This window comes from Zeus faber (genome assembly GCF_960531495.2).
Source record: "Zeus faber genome assembly, chromosome: 16".
Lineage (NCBI taxonomy): Eukaryota > Metazoa > Chordata > Actinopteri > Zeiformes > Zeidae > Zeus > Zeus faber.
The window spans coordinates 21,067,819-21,091,828 of NC_137202.1; the positions used below are offsets into that span (position 1 = coordinate 21,067,819).

The window sequence follows — 24,010 nt, forward strand, 5'->3', positions numbered from 1 at the left end:
AAGGAAATACACAAAATCCAGTCAAGCAAGGTGATGCAGTTTCCAAGAGATACACCCTGTGCTTTGAGCCTGCCCTGCCTGCTGATTGGTTTAGGCAAAACTATTTGCTTTGCTCTTGCACCACAGAAAAAGATTGCATTTCATCTTTACTGCTTACTGGTTTTCAACGAGCAAAGGAGAAGAGATAAGTGTGAGAAGGTTTAAGTGGTGATTTTATATAAGAAGCAGCAAATACGACCCACACATTCTGAACTATAGAAATCTAAAATGTATTTTATGCCTTGTGTAAAGCACTTTGAGTAGCCCTTGTGTATGAAATGTGCTATAGAAAATAAATTTGTCTTGCCTTATTTTACTGTTATTTAATTTCTGTATTAACTTGTGACTTTGCTTTTCTTAGTTTCAAAGTCCGTGATGGATTCATTGGAATTAGTGAGCCCCTACCTGTTCAGTTACAAAAAGAAGAACTTTGTTGTGCAAGAAGGGCTACTGCCGAAGGACCTCGATGCTCTCCAGCATGTCGAAATTTGGCCTTCTGATATTTTCCTTGTTGCATATCCCAAGTCAGGTGGGTGGCTCACTTCCAGGTTCTCACACTAGACAAGAACAGGTTTGCTGGATGTGCATCCATGTTCTAATTATTATGATTTAGAAAGCTAAGTGGAGACTATATATATATATATTTATGTAGTGACAGCGATGAGTCACATTTCCAGTTTTCTGAACTAAGTCAATTATTTTTAGAATACAGTAATGGCCGCATTGTAAAAGCATACAGTCCAAGTTGTGGAAGAAATTCTTCTGCTATGATTGGTGAGGTTAATCTGCCTGCTACAAGAAAACAAAAACTGAGAATATTCAAGATTATTTATTCTGCAGAATAAAGAGCAAGGTTCAGTACTGCTCCAAAGCAGTGTTCAGACCAGTCTAATGTTATTTCTGATCAAGGGGGCTTTATACAACAACAGAGGGTGTGGCTTGGGTCAGAAGTCATTTACAAGTCTGTGTCTCTCAACTGTCTCCCTGGATGTTACATCAAACAGTGAATTCACAGGAACTTGTAAATGACCTGGCAGACGCGAATTCCAATCCCTTACAATGCACCTCCAGGCTCCCCTGTAGTTATTTTTCATCGCCATAGAAGATTAAACAGGACCAAATGTGATCTTGTTCTTCCATGTTAGAATTGACATTGTAAGAGAGATTTATGTTTACATAGCAAGACGCTTAACCCCTAAATGCTCCTGATGGCTGCGTCCATCGGTGTTTGAACAATTATATCGCTTTGGATAAAAGCGTCTGCTAAATGTAATGTTCTGTTCCTTGGACAAGGTCGTTAAGCGAATTGGTCGATAAGCAAGGACCCATGTTATTATGTTATTATTTTAATGGGGCGTCTATATAGTGTATACAGTATATAGCTGTGGCAGTTTTCACCACCACATGCCACCAAGTGGCTCTTCCAGGGACCTCCGACACAGAGACACAGATGAAGGGGGGTTGTTAGGACCGGTTTATTGTAGAGATGGGGCCAGGTGGAATTAACCAGGTGCAAATGGAACATGTCATGACGGGGCTCCTGTCCTGGCTGAATGTGTGGATGGGGTTTTAAACCAATGAGCGTCCCAAGCAATGAGCGTCAGGTGTGGCTGCTCAAGCCATCCCATCACCCACATACCCCCAAAAACAAACTGAGGCCATTCCAGGCCAAAGCCTAGCCCCCCCCCCCCCCCCCCCCAATTTACAGGTCCCATCCCAGAGGACATGAGTTCCCCAGAGCAGCAAGGTCGACCGGCCTTCCACCAGGGCGCCAACAGACTGCCCCCTCCTCCCTTCCGGAGCGTGGGGCCTCAGGCTGCTGTGCTGGCTTCTGACGGCGTGGCTAGACATGGCTTCTGCGAGGGCTGCTTGGAGGGGTGGCCTGGCTGCTGGATGGTCCCGGCGATGGCAGCAGGGTGGAGAAGCTAGTGTAGTTTAGTTTCTTGATGGGTGTGATGTGTTGAAGAATGAAGGAGTGACCGCTGACACTGACTCGAATAAAATAATGATTTTATTACACAAATCAGCATCAAACCAGACTTGCCATGGATGTCCTGGGACAGACCCGAGCCAGATGGAATCTCTCCCAAGTGACGCTCTGCACTCGCTTTTAAAGTTGTACAAAGATAACATACCACATCTGGTTCCAATCCATAGGTGCCCGCTCAGCCTATATCCTGTCCTAAATGTAAACCTTTCCTCCTCTGGTCGAGCTGGAAGAATCAACAAAATTCCTCTCCCATAGGACCTCTCAATAGACCCATTGTTGTTTTCGTTCTTCGTATGACATCAAGGCAATAAATCTAATACTTACATAGTTAATATTATGACCGCACTATATCTCAGCTTTGGGAGCTCAGTAACCTATTCACCTCAAACCCTCCAGACACCTCATATTCCCCCCTTCGAGACTACACAAAGTCTCGACAGAGAGAAGAGTAATTGAACATACGATGTTGATTGGCTTAACAGAAATCACTTAATAACAAACACAATTGGTTATAATATACCCCTCTGACCATGCTTAGTCATAGCAATACAGCAAATTTGTGGAGTGTGAGAGCGAAAAACCCATCTGGCAGCTTCATTTCTTAGAACATCCATCAATCAATCAAGACAGGAAAATTCTCTCACGGTCCCTCTGCCCCAGGCAACCACCTAAGGTACTCCAAATCAATTAACAGAAAAAGACGAAGGGTTTAGACTACTGTATAGGATGTTACATATAAATGCATACATTAAGAGCCTCAGAAATAAATCAAAAAATTTGTCCAAAGTCAGGCTGGTCGACCCATCGGACCTTCCAGTGGACCTTTCCCTGCCTAGCACCAATGTCCCTCAAAAACCGCAAAAAAAAAGAAAATACCTGAGGTCCCAATGTATTCACTTCATCCTACTACAGACACCTCAAAGAAAACAATAGCAAATCAAAGTAATATGTCTTGCTAAAAATATCTAGCGTAGAGTACAGGATATTCATCAATAATACAGGTTACATTGTAGTAAACAAACTCCAATATTATAAAAACATTCAGGACACACATGTATGTATTAAACTGTTGCTTTTTAACACCATCAACTTTTAATGATATTTCACTCAACACTCCTGATCATGATGTCTTCATTCAGGGTCCGCCGTCCATTTTCGAGTGTCCATGTTTGAATGTTCAAGTCCATTAGGCAGTTAGGATCTCTGGACACAGCCATCCTCTGACTGGTCCTGAAAGAAAGAATCACCAGCCAGTATCTTGCACATACATCAAATACAGTATAATAATTTCACTTTTGCATTATACTTTAACATTATTCCAACATATGATTAACTTTTTCCTTTCCCCCCTTTGTCCATGTATTTCCCTTGTTAACAATAGTGTTGAGTAAATGATGGAATCAGATATTTAGAATGGGTATTTCTCTACAAGTGTTAGCTCCTAACTACACACCTCTACCCAATTCAGACTTGTATGCTGACAGATTTTAACAATGCGATTTTTCAGCACACCATTCATTTTTTCACAAACTCCTTGGCTTTGTGGATGATAAACAGCTCCTAAACGTTGTTTAATTCCCAATTTTTGCAGAATTAATTTTACTGTTCTATCCACGAACTCTTTCCCATTATCTGAGGATATCCGATCTGGAAGTCCCCACCTGCTTATGACCTCACGACACAAGAACTTGGCAACCGACTGAGCATCTTTACGCTTGGTTGGACATGCCTCAGGCCACCGTGAAAATCTATCCACGACGACTAGCATGTATCTTTTACCTCCTATTGGTCTTATCATGTCAACAAAATCCACAACCAACTCACGCATAGGACCTGTCGGAGTTGGAATGTGACCGGGTGGACTCAACACACCCCTCCGAACGTTATTTTTAAGACAGATTGTGCATCTGCCTATGACATAATCAATTTGCTCAAGCAAGTACGGTGCCCAAAAACCATACTCTTTCGTGATCTTTCTCCTTACCTCCCCCCTTGCAACATGGGCTAACCCATGTGCTTCCTGAATCATCAGACCTAGTAGGTCAGGGGGTGCTACCATCAGTCCTTCATGATTTCTCCACAGACCAGTAGAATCTTGTGTGGCCCCTCGGTCCAACCATAATTGTTTATCGATGGCTGACGCCGCCTCTTGCATCGCGATCACATCTCTGAGCGTGATTTTATCTTCCAAGTCCACTTCATGAGTGACCAGAAGAACCTTGCCTGCTTTGTTTGCTCCTGTAACTGCTTTAGCAGCCTCATCAGCCGCTTTGTTACCTTGTGTGACCCTTGACGTGTCCATTTTGTGTGCTGCACACTTAGCTACAGCTATTTCCTTTGGTTTCATCATTGCATGCAACAATTTCATTATTTGGGCATGATGCTGTATCGGAGAACCATCGGTTTTCTTAAATCCTCGATTTTTCCACACTGATCCAAATAAATGACACACATTATGTGCATATGCCGAATCTGTATATATTGTCACTCGCTTGCCTTCGGCCAATAGACAAGCTTCAGTCAGGCCCACAAGCTCAGCAAGCTGTGCAGAAGCAGGTTGTGGTATTACTTCTGCTTTCTCAACAACAAATTCAGTTCCCTGGGCTTTGACTACTGCATAACCAGCACTCAATGTGTCTCCTATTCGATAGCAGGACCCGTCAGTCCAATACTCCACATCTGACACATGAAGTGGGAAAGCTTGCAAGTCTGATCTGAGCTTTGCATATCTCTCTACTTCCTGAATACAATCATGTGGCTCTCCATCCCCTGGTGTTGGTAAATTATCAGCTGGATTTACCGTGACGCACCTTACTAAGATGACATCTTCCTGCTCTAAGAGCCTATGATAGTCTCTTAGCCTAGACATAGTCAATGTACATTTACCGAAGTTCAAAAGATTTCTGAGACTATGATGGGTAAGAATTGTCACTGGGTAACCCATAGTTACTGATGATGCTTTCTCATACATTAGATAAACTCCCACCATTGCTCTGTAGCACAGTGGTAGCCCCGATTCTACTTCTGAATAGGCAGTAGAATAATACGACACAGGTTGAGGACTTGTCCCTGTACCTGTTGGCTGACAAAGAACTGCACATGCATATTTGCCTCCAGTGGACGTGGCCACATACAGCAAAAAGTTCTTAGAGTAGTCTGGCAGCGCTAGCGCTGGAGCTTCTTGTAGCCTCTGTTTGATCGTTTCAAATGCCATAAGACCTTCCTGGGTCCAGGTGAGGTTACAATGGAGTTGAGCATTCCCAGTCTCTTTTATCATGGCTCTCAAAGGCCCTGTTAGGCAGGCATAATCTTCTACCCAGGCTGAAGAATATCCCGCAATGCCAAGAAATGTCATCATCTCTCTGACTGTTCTAGGCTTTGGTGCCGTTCGAATGGCTTCCAAATTACTCTCAGAGATGCTTCTGTGTCCATGGGTTATTGTTTGACCCAAATAAACAACTTTTTCTTGACAATACTGTAGCTTCTTCTGAGAGGCCTTGTGACCTTTGTCTGCCAATTGCTGTAACAGTTTGATTGAATCCTCATGGCATGTTTCCTTATCCGGTGAACAGATGACGATGTCGTCCACATACTGAATGACAGTACTTTTCAAGATCTGATCAATTCCAGCCAAGTCATCCTGCAATACTTTATTGAAAATGTGAGGGCTGTGTTTGAATCCTTGAGGGAGCCTCTTGTACTTGAAGGTTTGTCCTTTGTACGTGAACCCAAACAATCCTTGACTTTCTTCGCTCAATGGAACACTGAAAAATGCTCCACACAAATCCAACACTGTGAAGTGTGTAGCCTCTGGAGGAATTTGGGCTAACAAGGTATGTGGATCTGGTACATCTGCTGGAAAATCCTGCACCACTTCATTTATCGCTCTTAAATCATGTACCAAGCGATAGGACTCATCTGGTTTCTTTAAAGGCAATATAGGTGTATTGCTCTGAGGATCCAAACATATTTCCACTACACCTGCTTTTAACAGTCCTTCAATTTGTGGTTCAATCCCTTTGATTGCCTCCTCCTTTAGTGGATATTGGTTCTTCCAAGGAGGTTTGGTTCCTGGTCTCAGTTCAACTCTCACCGGTTGGGCTGACTTCACAAGTCCGATGTCCGTACTATGTCGTGACCACAAACATTCTGGAATTTGTTGCAGCATCTCCTCTCTCATGCTGTCTGAGTCCAATTTAGCGCTGAACATTGACTCATGTGTCATCTGTATCACTTGTGGTTGTCCTTGTCCTTGAGCTGAAATCATGATTTTCATGAACTTCTGTTCTTCACTTATCCAGATAGCAAGATTCTCCATTATTGGTGAAAAAATGGCTTCCTCAGCTTCTGCCATCATTTCTCCTATTTGCTTCTGCTCAAATCCTTCAGCCACCATTAAAGTCACATGTGGCACACTTTTCACAATGTCATACTCTTTCTCAAGATATTCATTGGTGTTTATCTTCATAGCTGCTCCTTGTGGTCCCACAATTATGCAGCATGAGGTCAGCTGAACATGCTTCGGTTGACTACTCAACCATTCTTCTGGATCCAATTGGTCAGTTTTCTTGAAATATTTCAACGTGCAGTGATGTGGATACTCAGGGGGCTTAGCATCAGGCATATTTGCCACAATGAACTTCTCCCACAGCTTGGCTGGCTCTAATAGCTCTGGACTAAGATTTCCAATCCAATATACTGAAGAAGTCTCGGTCTCTGGTGCGCTAAATAATTGGTGGTAGACATCAGGTGGCACATCCACCAGACAGCCGTCCGGTGTACACCGTATTGTGCAATTTAGTTTGCACATAGCATCTCTTCCCAAGAGTGCAATGGGCGTACGTTCTGACACCAAAATAGGTAGTGTGATTTTCCGATTTCTACAGCAGAGCTCAATTGGTTTTGTGAGAGGAATCAGCTGTTTCACACCCTCAAACCCGATTGTCCGTACCAATTGGTCAGACATGGGGAGATGTATAGCATCTTCAGGCCGAACACAGGTGATTGCTGCTCCGCAATCTGCCATTACTTCCAATGACTTATCATTTATTTTCACCTCTATTTTTGGATCTTGCTCCGGCCCTGATACTACCAGCTGACACCTCCCTTTCGAGTCTTCTGGGCACCCCTAGAAACCAGGTTCCGGACCCCTGTAAGGGTTCGCTGGTCCTCTGGGTGGCTGTGGTTGTCCTCTGAAGCCTCCTCTGAAGCCTCCTCTGAAGCCTCCTCTGAAGCCTCCTCTGAACTTGTAGCAGTCACGTACAAAATGACCTTGTTGTCCACAATTATGACACGCTCCTTGAGACTGTTGGAAATTTCCTCCTCTTCCTCTTCCTAAATTTCCTTGGCCTCTTCCTCTCCATGTTTGTGGTTGGTCAAAAACTGGCTGTGGAAAGGAGACAGTGGGGACCACAGGTGGTAGAACCTGAATCTGTTCTTGCTGTGGTTGTGGTGGTACTTGATTTGATTGTGACTGGCTCTGCATAACCACAGCTTGTTTCTTTTCCTTCTTCTTGTTATCCACCAACTGTATTTGGTTGAGTTTTCTGAGAGTCTCCTGGTCCTGTTCCTTCTGGTCATGCTCCTTTTTCCGATATAGCTCTACTTGATGTGCTATGTGGTCCGTATAAACACTTTTGGTCATGCTTCCAAGACCAACCACTTCGGCCAATTTGCTCCTCACTTGTAGAGGCAGCCCCTTCTGTATTTTAGCTCGGAGAATCGATTTCTCCATTTGATTCAGTTCTGGATCATTTCCTGTGACATTTCTCCACACTTGATGAGTTCTTGACACATAAGCTCTTGGATTTTCCTGTGGGCCCAATGCCTCGATAAAGATGTTGTCCGGGTGTACGTTTGTTGGAAAAGCATCTTTCAATGCTCTCCACATTCGACCTCTGCTTGCAGCAAACAATTCTGGGTCATATACAGCAGTTGCCACGTATCTGTTAAGGCCTGCCGTCTGCAGGATCTCTTCCATAGCTGGGACTCCAATGAGGCTAGCCAGAAGTCTCTTAATATCTCCCATGGCAGGCTGTGTTCCCACCAAAACCTCTTCCAGCTTTGAGATCCATGGATGTGCTCCATCTTGAAGAGTGGGTAACTTTTCAAGTATGTTAGACATATCTGTATTCTGCCAAGGCTTGTATTCTAAGTTTTGTCCTCGAATTATCACTGGACACATTTTGTTGGGTCTCTTTCCTTTTCTTGGACGTAACCCATACCTCAACGTGTCTGGCTTTTGAGGCTTTTTCTTCTGGAGTTTCTTCTCTGTTATTTGCAATTCGTGTAATTGCCTTTCCAATACTTGTTGAACTTCTGGACAGGTGGAGTCACTTATGTCCTCCAGGCATCTGTCTATACTCCTCTCAATCTCTCTTAAAATCATGCGTCTGTCATCTCCTACCACAGTGCTGGCTGCTAATGGTTGAAAACAGGAAGGACCTTCTTTCTCCGATTCTTCATCGCTTTCACCCTGTTCACTTTCATCCGTGTCGTCCGTTCCTGGTGACATTTTCCTCACTGGTCGATCTCCCTTTTTCTCTGCTTTAGCCAACATCCGTCTGACTGCTGGGTCGTATCCTCCAATAGCTTCGTCAGAGTCACTCCCAATCTCTTCTCCTATTTCCAGACTTCTGACTCGTTGTTGGCTTCCCAGACGGTTCCTTCTCTTGGTATTGTTGGAGCTTGGATACATCTTTATGGTTGTTGTAGCCTTGCCCATTTCTATTATTTGCTCATCTTCATCTTTGCAGAGATAGTTGCCTTCCTGTGTAATCACTGGGAGCTGGGGATAAACATCAGTAAACTTCACCTCCTTCTCATAAGGCGGGGGCTTCTGTAAAGATGCTGTATGTGAGAAGGGCGTGGTAATCTTCTCCATCAATTTTTCTGTTTCCTTTTCATTCTTCTTTATTTCTTGTCTACTTTGTTCTCTTTTTTCCTTTGCAGCTTCGAACCATGTCTGTCCCTCCTTTGCAAACAGTTGCAGAACGCCAAGTTCTGTTTGTCTTTTCTCCGTGCGTCTCTTTCCTTTCTTGCCTTTCTTTTGATTTACCTTATATGTGGACACAAGCACCTGCATTGTTTTAATCACATCCGGGTTAAGAGTTCCTTCAACTGGCCATGGTTGTTCAATGTCTGGCCAACGCTTGCTCCATTTTCCTGATATTTTTGCAATATCTTTAATAAGGGGATTGTTCTTTTGCACTACGTCAATAGGAGTGATTACTTTTGTGATTTTAGTATCCATTTTTGACATCCTAATGACTCTCTTATTTTTCTTTTATTATAAATCAATTTGAATTATTTTAAAAATGTCTTTATAAAGCACCGTGTAATCACACTCAACCAACAACAGCTGAATTTGCCAACCCCAAAGGAGACCAATCGCTTCCCACTTGTGAAAGCCAATTCACTTGTTCACTATCTGATGCATCTGATCACCCTCATTTATGTTCAATTATCAAAATTACATCAGTGTTCATTCTCAAAACAGCATAGATAAATCATACCCAGATAATGAAACCAATATTCACCGAACAGTATTTAAATCAAATCAGCTTTTCCATATGTGATCAATCAATTAATCAATAATACTCCATTAATTAGGCAAATGCCTTAATTGGTCAGTCTGTTGCCAAGTCTCTCACTAAATAATTGCAAATGCAATGTATGAAAAAGAACTACTACAAACCCATATGTGAAAACAAGCTAAACACATTTATTGTAACTAAATTTATAGGCATATAGGTAAATGCAGGTGAGGTCTGTTGAAAGAGTTTGTGGATAAAACCGTACTGGCCTTTAATTGATTTGGATGGATTCAGGATTCCAGAACGTTGTCATCCGCAAGCCTCGTGTCTGTGAAGATCTGCCAGATGTCTTGTCATCTGCCCTATGGATGATTCAGTTCAGACTCATTCCATCTTTTCTGTCTTTCCCCAGCTTTCACTCAGCATAGTAAAAGAGAGGAAGAAAGAAAAAAGAAAAAGAACAACAGAAGAGTTCAATGCCTTAGGCTCACTCTAAATTCTTATACACACTGTAATACAATTCAGTGTGACATACATTATCAGCTTTTTATTTTGCGCACACTTGAAATAAAGCAATGGTTACTTTTAATCATGCAATGCATTTGAAGTCCAAAGAGTATATTAGTCAATCTGATATCACCTTTAATTAGTTATTTTTATTCTATTTATCTATTTATTTTTATTTTATTCTATTATTTTTATTCTATTTATCTATTTAATTGTATTTTATCCTTTTTATTCTTTCTTCTAACTACTGAGAGAAAAGAGTAGAGAGGGGGCTCACCAGCCCCTCTTGTCAGGAGGAGTTAACTAAATTCCACTCTTGTGTGAAGCACCACCCCTTGCTCCACCTCTTATGTTTAGCAAAGACTTCCAGTATGGACTGGTCGTCAGCGAGTGAACATCCTGTTTTGGCTCCCGTAGGGACAGCCCAGCTCAATGCAGTTACACGCACTCGTAAATCAAAGCTGTTTTCTCTCAGCAGTCGAAACACAAAACCTCTTTTCTTGCATCAAGAACCAGAGTCTCCCTTCACCCCAACAAGACCATCTGCTCTTTTAACCAGACAGGATTCACAGAAATCACCGCCACACACACCCCAAGCATAAAAAGAAAAAGAAAAAAAAAAACCCACACGCCAATCAAACAAATCACAAATCCTCCTTCCAATTCAGAGCAGGAGATTTTCTTTTCTTTTCTGGATGTGTTCATGTATGTGTAGGCAGACTGTGGCTCTAGTCCTTCAGAAGGCTCATTTTGTTATCAAATATATAAAGTCCTGTAAAGGTTCATAACCTTTATCAAATGCACAAACGTCCTTGGAAAAAAAGCTCATATATATTTATCAAACGTCCTTAGAGAAAAAGGCTCATATATATTTATCAAAAGTCCTTAAAGAAAGGCTCATATATTTTTATCAAAAGTCCTTAAACAGGCTCATATATGTTTATCAACTTTACAAAGTCCGTATACAGGCTCATATATGTTTATCACTAAAGGGGCAAGAAATGTTTTTCTTTATGTATTATTCAACTGCTCACCACATATGTATACCTATTTAATAACACATATATTCTATATCACATACACATACACAAAACATTACACAAAGCTCTTCTACCTCTGCAGCCGCGGCACTTTCACACTCACACACACAAAAAGAAAAAAAGAAAAAGAAAGATATGTCTGACCAGCAGAACATCTAATCCCCAGAGACTTCAACAGCGCTTAGCTTTATGTTTTACGTCGACTCATTTATACTTTTCTAATTTCATCAAAATTTTCACTTTGGCCAGACTTTTAAAATTTTACTTTGGCCACACTTTTAACAAATTCTTTTTAATCAGATTCTCTCATCATGCATGTTCACTAGTTCTCCAGAGCAGGTTCTGCCCTGTTTTTCCTCACTTTTCTTTACAAACTTTATTTTTTCATCTTTTGAGCCTTTAACTTGTAACTGTTTTTATTTCACTTTATCCTTTTCATCTTACTTTAGCTCAAACTTTATTTTTCATCTTTAGCCTTTAACTTGTAACTCTTTTTATTTGACTTTATCTTTTTCATCTCACTTTAGGCTTTTAACTTTTATCTCTTTTTCACTTTTCATCTTACTTTAGGCTTTTAACTTTTATCTCTTTTTTCACTTTACTTTCTTCTTTTTCATCTTTATTCATATAATTTTATTTTAAGTCAATTCCCCTGGCCAGGGTTATTTCCTCTTGTTTTTTCCTACCTAGATTTGACTATATTATATCTTCATTCGGCCAACTTTCACACAGCATTTAATGTACACATGTCTTACTGTTTAACGAGATACGGGCCCTGTCTTCGTTTATCTTGCGTGGTTATTTAAATAACTTTTGGCTACTAATTCTGCCATTCTACAATTACTTTTTATTTCTACTTTCTCAACATCTTTTAAGCCTTTAACTTTTCTCATCTCTATTCTCTATTTCAACTCTTAACTTTTATTTCTCTCATCTCTATTCTCTATTTCAACTTAATTCTCTTTTTCTTCACTTATTATTCTCTTATTCCCCTTATTTACGTCTTTTACATCTTAATTAACCCCAATTTAGACGGAAACTCACTTCACACATCAACACATCATCTCCATCCCCGCATAATCTCAGTGTAGTCTCCCTGCCAAAAACATACTGCTCCTAGCCCACATAACAGCTCAATTTTTTGAGAGGTCACTCACCCTGAGAGCGGCAGTTCGCTGGAGCAGGCAGCATCGGCAGATGAGGCCCAACAGATCCTGTTCGTGATGCCACTTTGTAGTTTAGTTTCTTGATGGGTGTGATGTGTTGAAGAATGAAGGAGTGACCGCTGACACTGACTCGAATAAAATAATGATTTTATTACACAAATCAGCATCAAACCAGACTTGCCATGGATGTCCTGGGAGAGACCCGAGCCAGATGGAATCTCTCCCAAGTGACGCTCTGCACTCGCTTTTAAAGCTGTACAAAGATAACATACCACATCTGGTTCCAATCCATAGGTGCCCGCTCAGCCTATATCCTGTCCTAAATGTAAACCTTTCCTCCTCTGGTCGAGCTGGAAGAATCAACAAAATTCCTCTCCCATAGGACCTCTCAATAGAACCATTGTTGTTTTCGTTCTTCGTATGACATCAAGGCAATAAATCTAATACTAACATAGTTAATATTATGACCGCACTATATCTCAGCTTTGGGAGCTCAGTAACCTATTCACCTCAAACCTTCCAGACACCTCACTAGCTGCCAGCGTTTACCTATGGTGATTGCTGCGCTGCTTCACCCCCGGTCCTCCACCCAATCCCCTAGGTGCTGCTGCTGCCAGTCGAGAGAGGGTTGGTCTGGCTGCTGGGCTGCTGGATGGTCCCAGTGATGCCTAGTGGATGGAGAAGCTAGCTGCCAGCGGTTTCCTGTGGTGGTTGACTGCGCTGCTTCTCCCCCGGTCCTCCGCCGGACCCCCTAGGTGCTGCTGCTGCCAGTCGGGAGAGGGTTGGTGCTGGGGCTGCCCGTTGAACCACTGGTGGCTCCAGGGTGTCTTCGGACGGCCCTTCTGTGTCCCTTCCCCGTGCCCCGTGGCACCACTGTGGCCGTTTCGCCACCACCCGCCGTCCAAGTGGCATTTCCAGGGACCTTCGGCACAGAGACACAGATGAAGGGGGGTTGTTAAGACCAGTATATTGTAGAGAAGAGGCCTCGGTGGAATTAGCCAGGGGCAGAGGGAACATGCCATGACAGGTCCCCTCTTCTGACTGAGTGTGTGGATGGGGTTCTAAACTTGATGCTCGTTGGCCAACCAACAAGCGTTAGTTGTGGCTGCTCAAGCCATCCCATCACCCACATACCCCCAACACGAAACTGAGGCCAAAGCCTACCCCCCCCCCCCCCCCCCCCAATTTACAGGTCCCATCCCAGAGGACCTGAGTTCCCTGGAGCAGCACGGTCGACCAGCATCCTTCCACCAGGGCGCCGACAAACTGCCCCCTCCTCCCTTCCGGAGCGTGGGGCCTCGGGCTGCTGTGCTGGCTTGTGACGCCGTGGCCAGACATGGCTGCTGCGTGGGCTGCTTGGAGGGGTGGCCTGGCTGCTGCATGGTCCCGGCGATGGCTGAAGGGCGGAGAAGTTAGCTGCCAGCATTTACCTATGGTGATTGCTGCGCTGCTACATTTAGCACCACTGTGGCAGTTTCGCCACCACCTGCTGCCCAAGTGGCATTTCCAGGGACCTTCGGCACAGTTACACAGATGAAGGGGGTTGTTAAGACCAGTTTATTGTAGAGATGAGGCTAGGTGGAATTAGCCAGGGGCAGATGGAACATGCCATGACAGGTCCCCTCTTCTGACTGAGTGTGTGGATGGGGTTCTAAACTTGCCGCTCGTTGGCCAACCAACAAGCATTAGTTGTGGCTGCTCGAGCCATCCCATCCACCAGAATAGTGTATATAGTGTATATAGTGTACAGAGTACATATGTGACCCACCGCAGACTTAGGTCATTTGGCGGCTTTTGACTTTTTTTTCTCGCATTGCTCAGCACTGTTCATCGTCTCGGTAAGTGAACTGCTATGTTATCGAACGGGAATATTTAACTCTGCGGTTTAACATTTTTCTGCTATTTTTTTATCAAAAATGGTTTTGAAAATGCGTTGAGAGATTAAAAAAAAAACACAAAGGAACACGAATCTGGAAAGATCAAATTTTCCTTCAAGAAAGGTTTTTCAACTTATTTGGCTACTCCTGGCTATTTTAGAAATGCGCGAGATGGCGGCTTTTGCTGTGGTGGGTCACAGAGAGTGTATATAGTACTGTATATAAAGGGTATGTATGAGATGTTTGATGCTGAGACACCACATTATTGTACGCAGCGCACAATACTGACTGGTCAGAGAGCTGGTCGTCAGTCCAAACGGTCATTCAACAGGTAGGTCGTTAAGTGAGGAGTACCTGTATAACCCAAATAAGGGACATAGAGATGTAACGCCTGCAACGGACAGATTACTGGACAGCTGTGTCTATTTTCCGGTCGTTTTGTATAGGTACAGCATGGGTGCAGCAGATTCTGGTCCAGATAATGGATTTCTACTACCCCGAGCAGGTAGAGGACGCTAGTAATAGAGTGCGAGTTCCTTGGTTGGAGGCCAGTGTCCAAGACAACGCAGCCAGAGACCGGCCTGACCCCAGGCTGTTTCGGACGCACCTCCCCGTGGACATGCTGCCACATGGAATCCAAGCCAAGAGAGTCAAGGTGGGTTTTTAGGAAAATTACAATGCTCTTAATAGAATCCAGCCACTGGAGGTGCACAAGCCAGTGTATCATCAGTGTCGGCCCCAAGCCCGGATAAAAAGAGAGGGTTGCATCAGGAAGGGCATCCGGTGTAAAACCCATGCCAAATCAAACATGCAGACAACAATGAATCTGAAATCCATACCGGATCGTTCGATGCCCGGGTTAACAACAACCGCAACTGGTGCCGTTAGCCAACAGGGTGTCAGTGGAAATTGTGCTATTGTCGGCCGAAGAACAAGAAGAGGGGGAAGGGGTGTCCGGAGACAGCATGAGAGGAAGAATTGTAGGACAGTAGATTTGAGAGTAGGAACTTTGAACGTTGGCACTATGGAGAGAGAGCTGGCTGACATGATGGAGAGAAGGAAGGTAGATGTACTCTGTGTACAAGAGACCAGGTGGAAGGGGAGTAAGGCCAGGAGTATTGGAGCCTGGTACAAACTGTTCTACCATGGAGTGGATGGCAGGAGAAATGGGGTAGGGATAGTCTTGAAGGAAGGATGTGTCAAGAGTGTTTTGGAGGTGACGAGAGTGTCGGACAGAGTGATGAGCATGAAGCTGGAAATTGATGGGTTTCTAATGAATGTGGTCAGTGCATATGTTCCCCAAGTTGGGTGTGAGATGGAAGAGAAAGAAGAATTCTTTAGTAAGTTGGATGTAGTGGTGGAGAGTGTCCCCAAGGGAGAGAGAGTGGTCGTTGGAGAAGATCTCAATGTTGGCGAAGGGATCAGAGACATAGGTGACGAGAAGGTGATGGGTCCTCTGGGGGGTGGCGCCCGCTCCTTTGCCTGAGCTGAGCTGGCCTGTCTCCAGGGGTGGTGGGGCGAGACTTGCTCCCGGGGAGTACCTGCAGCTGGCGTCCGTGTGTGGGTTCCGGGCGTGGTTGTGGGTTCTGGGGCTTGGGCTGGGGGCGGGGCGTGTGGGTCGCTGGTTCGGGTCTCGGGCCCCGTGGTCGGCGGGTCGGCGCACCGCGGGGGTCGCCCGCCCTGCGGTGGGGTGGCTGGGCCTGCGTGTCCCTCTGCATCCCGTGGGGGGGGGGGGGGTGGCCCGTCATGCCGGGGCTGGTTGGGCGTTCCGTCTGGGCCTGTCAACCTGAGTCCTGAACCTGGCTGGCTGTGCTGGGCACAGGGCTCCCCATGTGGCCTTCTTCGTGGGTGGCGGTCTCCTGTCATCCGTGTGGTTGCTCCCCAGCCTGCTGCGCCCCTGGATGGATCCAGTCACGACTCGCCCATCTCTCCCAGTGCCAAAACTCATACTCAGCAAATATACCACACAATAGGCCGAGGGCTTGCAGGAAAGCGGGGTGCAAGCTATGTGGGTGGGGATGCGGCGGGCAGCTGCCATCTTGCCTGTCAGGCTCCTGCCCAAGCTTCTAGTCCGTCCCAAAATTTTAATCCCACTCACATTAGCTTCAAACACACACGCATTGGCACAGCAATCCTACTCCGACAAACACTCCATCGAACCAGGGTCTGCGAGACAGGAGGGGTGCGAGTGATTTGGGTTTGACTTGCCTAAAGGACTCGCACCCCCAGCCCTGCAATTTTAACTGCAGTTACCAACAGCACACATTGAGCACTGGGGTTTTCTGGGGTGGCCGGTCGCTGGCGAGTCGGTGTGGGGGCGTGGTTGGCCGGGGGGCAGTCTGGTGGGCCCCTTCTCCCGGCCTGGCTGGAGTCCTGACGGCTTGCGCCTGGTGGCTTGGCTTGTAATGTGCTGCAACCTGGTGGGGCTGCGGAGAGCACCGCCGGGTGCCTTCTGGGGCTCCTGGTGGGACTGCCTGTCATTGGGGTGTGGGTTGGGGTGTGGGGGGCGGCTGTTGGCCTTTTGCTTCTGCAGCGGGGCTTCTCTGCGGCGGGCGCAGTATACCTGGTGGCCTGCCGGCATCGCCTGGGGGGGGATGTAACATCGGGGTGCCCCGCGCTGGGCACTTGCTGCTACATGTATGGTCACTTGGCACTCGCGCCGGGCGGGGCTGCGGTGGGGCGGCCCCCTCCCCCCTTGTGCGGCCGTGGGTGGGCGTGGGGGTCTTGGTCATGCTCCTCGGACTGGGCGCGGAAGTTGCTTCTCTGGGGGCCCGAGGGTCTTCTGCAGCCAGGGGTTGTCCGCGGGGCTGTGGAGTTCGGGGGGCTTCTGGGCCCCTTGCGCTGTCTGGAGGCGCCGCAACAAAATACCGACCTTCTATACAAGTACCAATGTGGATAAGTCATGTACACTCACCGGTGGACATCTTACACACACACACCCACACCCACACACGCACGCATGCACACATGCACACACGCACCCCTGCTTGGAGTGCACCCCAGCAACCGGGGTGCTTTCCTCTCCTTTCCTACCTTATTTACTGCCATAACTTTGACAGGAAGAGGCCACGGGACCAGTTGTAGTTCCAGTTTTCCTGGACCTAATTCAGTTTTTCAATACATGTTGTCCAATGTTCATGTTTTTGTGTAAATGTCGTTTGTTTCTATGTTTATTTGTCTCACCGTGGTGATTCTCCCCCTCTTGGAGTAGTGATCAGTTGTTTATAGATTCATACATGATGAATAGTTCTCCAAAGAGGGGGGTCGGTGTTGGCTCTCCATAACCAAAACTGTGCTCTTGTCATTCTACAGGGCATCCACAGGACAGAGTTATTGCAGCAGTTCTTGATGATTTAAGAATTAATAAAGAGTTGCATTGCAGGTTGAGAACTTGAACTCCTCTTGCAGACTAACTCTGTCCTGGATGCAAATGGCATACAAATACTCTGTGTTGTATGCCCAGCATGCTGACAACACAAAAAAAAAAAAAAAAAAGAGAAGGTGATGGGTAGGTATGGTGTCAAGGAGAGGAATGTGGAAGGACAGATGGTGGTGGATTTCGCCAAAAGGATAGAATTGGCTGTTATGAATACGTATTTCAAGAAGAGGGAGGAACACAGGGTGACAAACAAGAGTGGAGGAAGGTGCACAGGTGGACTACAATTTATGCAGGAGGTGCAATCTGAAAGAGATTAGTGACTGCTAAGTGGTGGTAGAGAAGTGTGTTACTAGGCAGCATTAGATGGTGGTCTGTAGGATGACTCTGGAGGCCAAGAAAAGGAAGAGAGAGAAAGAAGAGCCAAAGATTAAATGGTGGAAGTTGAAAAAGGAGGAGTGTTGCATGCGGGAAGAGGAATGAAGACAAGTACTCATGGTGGTGGAATGAGGAAGTACAGGAGAGCATAAAGCAGAAGAGGTTGGCGAAAAGACATTGGATAGTCAGAGAGATGAAGAAAGTAGACAGGAGTACAAGCTGATGCTGCACAAGGCGAAGAGGAACATGGCAAAGGCAAAGGAAAAGGCAAAAAACGAGTTGTATGAGAGGTTGGACAGTGAGGAAGGAGAAAAGGACTTGTACCGATTGGCCAGACAAAGGGACCAAGCTGGGAAGGATGTACAGCAGGTTAGGGTGATGAAGGATAATGATGGGAATGCGCTGACTAGTGAGCAGAGTGTGTTGAGGAGGTGGAAGGAGTACTTTGAGGAGTTGATGAATGAAGAAAATAAGAGGGAGAGAAGAGTGGATGATGTGGGGATAGTGGATCAAGTAGTGCAGCAAATTAGCAAGGATGAGGTGAGAACAGCATTAAAGAAGCTGAAGAGTGGAAAGGCAGTTAGCCCAAATGACATACCTGGGGAAGCATGGAAAGGTTTAGATGATATGGCAGTGGCATTCCAAATGATACTGTTTAACACCATCCTGGAAAGGGAGAGGATGCTAGAGGAGTGGAGAAGACGTGTACTGGTACCCATCTTCAAGAATAAGGGAGACTTACAGAGCTGTAGTAACTACAGGGGAATAAAGTTGATCAGCCACAGCATGAAACTATGGGAAAGGGTAGTGGAGGCTGGGTTAAGAGGCGTGGGGATCAGCAAGCAGCAGTATGGTTTCATGTCAGGAAAGAGTACTACAGATGCAATGTTCAATGCTTCAATGCTTCAAATGCTTCAATGCTTTAAGAATGCTGGTGGAAAAGTACAGGCCAGAGGGAGTTGCACTGCGTCTTTGTGGATTTAGAAAAAGCATATGATAGGGTGCCGAGAGAGGAAGTGCGGTATTGCATGAGGAAGTCAGGGGTGGCAGAGAAGTACGTAAGAGTGGTACAAGATATGTATGAGGGCAGGCAAACAGTAGTAAGGTGTGCAGTAGGCGTGACGAAGGCTGTTAAAGCGGAGGTGGGATTGCATCAAGGATCAGCTCTGAGCCCTTTCTTGTTTGCAATGGTGATGGACAGGTTAACAGATGAAATCAGGCAGGAGTCTCCATGGACTATAATGTTCTTGGATGACATTGTGATCTGTAGTGAGAGTAGGGAGCAGGTTGAGGAGAGCCTGGAGAAATGGAGGCATCTATTAGAGATAAGAGGAATGAAAGTCAGCAGGAGTAAGACACAATACATGTGCCTGAATGGGAGGGAGGGCGGCGAAAAGCTGAGAATGAAAGGAGTGGAGGTGGAGACGGCGGATGAGTTGGGGTCGACCATCCAAAGCAGCGGAGAGTGTGGGAGAGAGGTGAAGAAGAGAGTACAGGCAGGATGGAGTGGGTGGAGAAGAGTGTCCTGTGATCTGTGGCAGAAGGGTTCCAGCAAGAGTGAAGGGGAAGGTCTACAGGACGGTAGTGAGACCAGCTATGTTGTACGGTTTAGAGGCGGTGGCACTGACAAAAAGGCAGGTGGCTAAACTGAAGGTTGCAAAGTTGAGGATGTTGAGATTTTCATTGGGAGTGACAAGGATGGACAGGATTAAGAATGAGTACGTTAGAGGGACAGCTCAGGTTGGACACTTTGGTGAAAGGGCAGGGTCGTGGGCGCCGATGGGCTCATTGATGCGTGTGGGGAGCGAAGTCTAGCGTGTCTGGTCCGATCCCACAGAAGAGCTACCAAAGCACAAATAGGTGAAAAAGTTCAGCTATTGGTCCCCGGTTGGTGGTAGGTTGGGATCATAGTGAAGAGATTGCTAACTTTTGAGGGTTGCTATTCAGCCAATTAAAGTGAATGGTGGGTTCATTCATTGGAGCAGATGGACTGTCCTTCCTACTGTCACCATCTAAAGGTAAAATGGGAGATTTAGTCCACTACTCCTGAGAATGGCTAAATTATTTTGAACGTTTTTTGTAGGCAGTTTATTGGATCTTGTAGGTATAGCAACACATAATCTGCGTAAAGGCTGATCTTGTAGTCTCAGGATGTGTATTGACAATAGAACCCAAATGCAGACAGGGGGCAGACAGAAGCTTTAACAGAGGCTGGGAAATAGTGCAGGTGAATCCAGGGAGAACAGTCTTGCAGAGGAAGCTGGTAGCAGACAAAAAGGGAAAGGATGGTCAGGATGGTTGTGGGGTATAATTCCCTCAATATTTTCATTTCTGTTGGATTGCTTTGGCAAGAAGTTCAATAAATATAGCAAACATGGCCAAATGGCAAAACATATTTATCCAATGTATTTATTGATGAAAATACGGCTTCTTATTTTCAGGTAGTGTACATCACCAGGAACCCCAAGGATGTGCTGGTGTCCCTCTATCATTTTGGTTTCAGTTGGAACATGCTGGAATCTCCAAAGAGTTTTGAGAGTTTTTTTGAACAGTTTCTGGATGGCAATGGTAAGTTTAATGTCATGCCCGAAAAATACATTTCAACAAAACCCACTGTCCAGATTTGAGAAGGTAAAAGGTATAACATTTATTCCACTTCAAGCAAGGGGTGCAACTTTGGATTGAATATTGGTGAGGTTTAGGTCTCCATTCATCCATGTGGATTATGAATGAGTGGAGCCATTTTTGATGGCAAATGATGGCTTCTCCTGGATTTTAAGGGAGGGGGAAACCAGGGCCCAGCTGTTCCATGAACTTAATAAACCAACCAGAAAACCATTTAATACAGCGGACAGTTTTGCAGATATGTTATCTGTGCGACTGACGTCTTTCTTCCTTCAACAGTTTTCATGGGATCGTGGTTCGATCATGTTCAAGAATATTACACAGCAAGAGACCAAATGGACATTGTATTCATGAGTTAAGAAGAGATGCTGAAGGTTCAGTATAATTTTTCTTTTTTTTTTTTTCAAGCTGCATTATTAGAAGAAATTCCAGGAAATTGTTGTAAACAAACCTGGCAGTGTTGAGCAATTTTTCACATAACAGAGAGTCTTGTGCTTCGTTTGGAGTTGCAGAAGTACAGTATGATGCAGCTTTAAGTCATTTGATTTGGACCTAACTAGTGACTGAGTCAGAAAGCAGTAGAAATAACTAAACTTCCATTGTATTCTGTTCTTATCAGTGAGACTGGGGCTGCCATTTGATATATTTTATGGATCAATAATCTACTGCCTGCCATCGTAAACTGAGACTCCAGCCTCCACCACCATGAACAGAATTAATGGGGTCAAATTAGGGCCCAATTTAATTATGTCAATATGCTGTTCAGCAATTTGGCAATAATAATGTGGAAAGACAGGAGTCAGAGCAGTATCTTTGCAGGGTGCGCACAGAAAGTGAGAGGCCCATGGAGCTTGTACTACAGTATACCACCAGGCTGATACTACCAGCAAGTTGTGGTCAGTAAACTGTCAATATGGATGAATATTCACAAAACAGAAGAGCACCAGCCGATGAGGAAATATCCCCGTCACCTCAAGTGACCAAGAATAAAGAACAAACCAATCGATCATAGGAACGTATGCATTCTCCAGAAAATAATTTGACTGTGTAACGCTAGGGTCATACCGCTGGCTTCTGTGCCCCTGGTATTTGTGGGTGTGTTGGTTCAAAATTGACTGGTTGTTGTGGGCGTACCAAAAATTTCAAACCTCTCTCCCTTTCCATATTTAATATACATTATATAGATAGATGGTGCAGTGTCTTCATTGTTTATAATTAAAATGGTGGAACTGTTTACTTAGAAAAACAAATTACTTCTTGAAAAAACTCCATAACTCGTCTTGCCATCCGTACCTTCAAATAAAGAATTATCCTTATTTGAGAAATAAAAAATTATGTGTTCCTTTTTTTATCGATAGTTTAACAGATTGACAATTATGGAGTGGTCCGGGCACTGCTCATTTGAATAAAGTTGAAACCCGCTCAACTTTTCCTCTGTGAAGTCGTCAGCTCGTCGCCGGTCACCACTCCGCCCCCTTCACCCGGATGATGCCGAGCTCCATTTGAAATGCATTACAGCCTGTTTCTGTCTTGTCTTTGCCCCGCCCTGTCGACTGCGGTGTGACCCTACCATGAGAGCGGGGATCAGGGAAAACCGGGATGTTGAGAAAAAAAAACCCTAACCCTAACCCTAACCCTAACCCTAACCCTAACCCTAACCCTAACCCTAACCCTAACCCTAACCCTAACCCTAACCCTAACCCTAACCCTAACCCTAACCCTAACCCTAACCCTAACCCTTTGTTTGTTTATAGTACAACACTGTTTAAATGTGACAAACTAGTTCCCGATGGTATTAAATACAGTATTATCTACATTTTGTTTCTGCATCTTTGCTTTTGTTAGGACCTCAGAGGGGAGGTTGTGAAGCTCTGTGCATTTCTGGGCAAAAATCTGACGGAAGAAGCCATCGATCAGGTTGTAGAAATGTCTACCTTCCACAACATGCAGAAGAACCCCAAAGCAAATTACAAAGACTTGCTTGAGAAGCAACGCTACAAAAGCGCAACAATGCGCAAAGGTCAGTTTGAATCATGTGTAATGTGATGGAAGAGGCTAACATGTGTAAATATCTACCGGCATCCTGCACTTCAATTCAGCATTTTTTGTTTTCTGTGAAGGTATCGCAGGAGACTGGAAGAACTTCTTCACAGTGGCCCAGAACAAGTGTTTTGATCAGGTGTTTGAGGAGAGGATGAGTGACCTGCCTATCGCTTTCATTTGGGACACCAAACAGTAGCTCAAATCTAACCAGGATGCTGTTTGAAGACCTAGAATTTGTTTTTGCTTTTAAAATGTAACCTCATGACTTGGAATCCAAATCCAATCCAAATTATTCTCTGTGCATACCTCTTTTCTGCATATTGTATTGTTTCCTTGATCATATTTTGAGCACACTTGTATTACATGACAATTTAGATCTTCTGACTTATTCTTTGACAATAAAGAATTCATGCACAAAGAATCAACTTACGTTGATTAACGGATCCAGTACAACTTTGAGTTCAAGTTGGGATTTGATCCTTATTTACTCCTACTCCTGCGGTTGTTTTCAATACAAGGTAATCCAAACATTTGAAGAACAGCTGAACCGCGCAGCAATACCGAACAACCCAGAACAGCGATACAGTATGCGGTACAGTATGCTACATACAGTACAGTGAGGTAGTGGAGCCTATGTGTGTGGCTCAGTGAGGACCCCTGGTGAGGTCAGCATTGACAGTTCTTATGGCTTGCGGGAAGAAACTCCGTCTCAGTCTCTCTGTTCTCGCTGTGTGACTGCGGAGGCGCTTGCCTGACCGCAGCAGCTGGAACAGTCCGCTGTTGGGGTGGTGAGGATCCTTCATGATCCTGCGGGCTCTGCTACTACACCTCCTGGTGTATTAGTCCTGCAGGAAGGGGAGGGTAGTTCCAGTGGTACGTTCAGCTGAACGCACCACCCTCTGCAGGGCCCGCCTGTCCTGAGCAGTACAGTTCCCAAACCAGTCCGTGATGTTGCCTGTCAGGATGCTCTCCACTGCTCCACAGTAGAAGGACTTGAGGATCCTCACCGAGACCAGGTATTTCCTCAGCTGCCTGAGGTGGTAAAGGTTTCTCACCAGACTGTCTGTTTGTAAAGTCCATCCTCTGTAAATCCTCTGTGATGTGGACTCCCAGGTACTTGAAGCTGCTCACCCTGTCGACAGAAGTCCCATTAATCACCAACGGTGCGTGCGTCCTCGGTTGTAAGCCAAGCCTAAAGTCCACAATCAGCTCCTTCGTTTTGCTGACGTTTAGGTGGAGGCTGTTGTCCAGGCACCAGAGTGACAGGTCAGTCACCTCCTCGCGGTAGGCCTTCTCATCGCCGTCGGTGATCAGGCCCATGACAACGGTGTCATCAGCAAACTTGATGATGGTGTTGGACCTGGACCTGGCCACGTGTGTGTACAGGGAGTACAGTAGGGGGCTGAGGACGCAGCCCTGGGGCGATCCTGTGTT

At 45.2% G+C, this 24,010-nt stretch overlaps 1 protein-coding gene across 1 annotated transcript; it reads left to right on the forward strand.

Moving 5' to 3' along the window:
- Nucleotides 1-414: 414 nt before the first annotated feature.
- Nucleotides 415-22,772, forward strand: LOC307242091 (amine sulfotransferase-like; the record flags this gene model as incomplete). Its single annotated transcript, XM_080016426.1, has 6 exons — nt 415-568; nt 14,601-14,809; nt 20,350-20,476; nt 20,813-20,877; nt 22,379-22,553; nt 22,654-22,772. The coding sequence occupies 6 exons, from the start codon at nt 415-417 to the stop codon at nt 22,770-22,772; spliced, it is 849 nt and encodes a 282-aa protein (XP_079872552.1).
- Between the last annotated feature and the right edge of the window lie 1,238 nt (nt 22,773-24,010).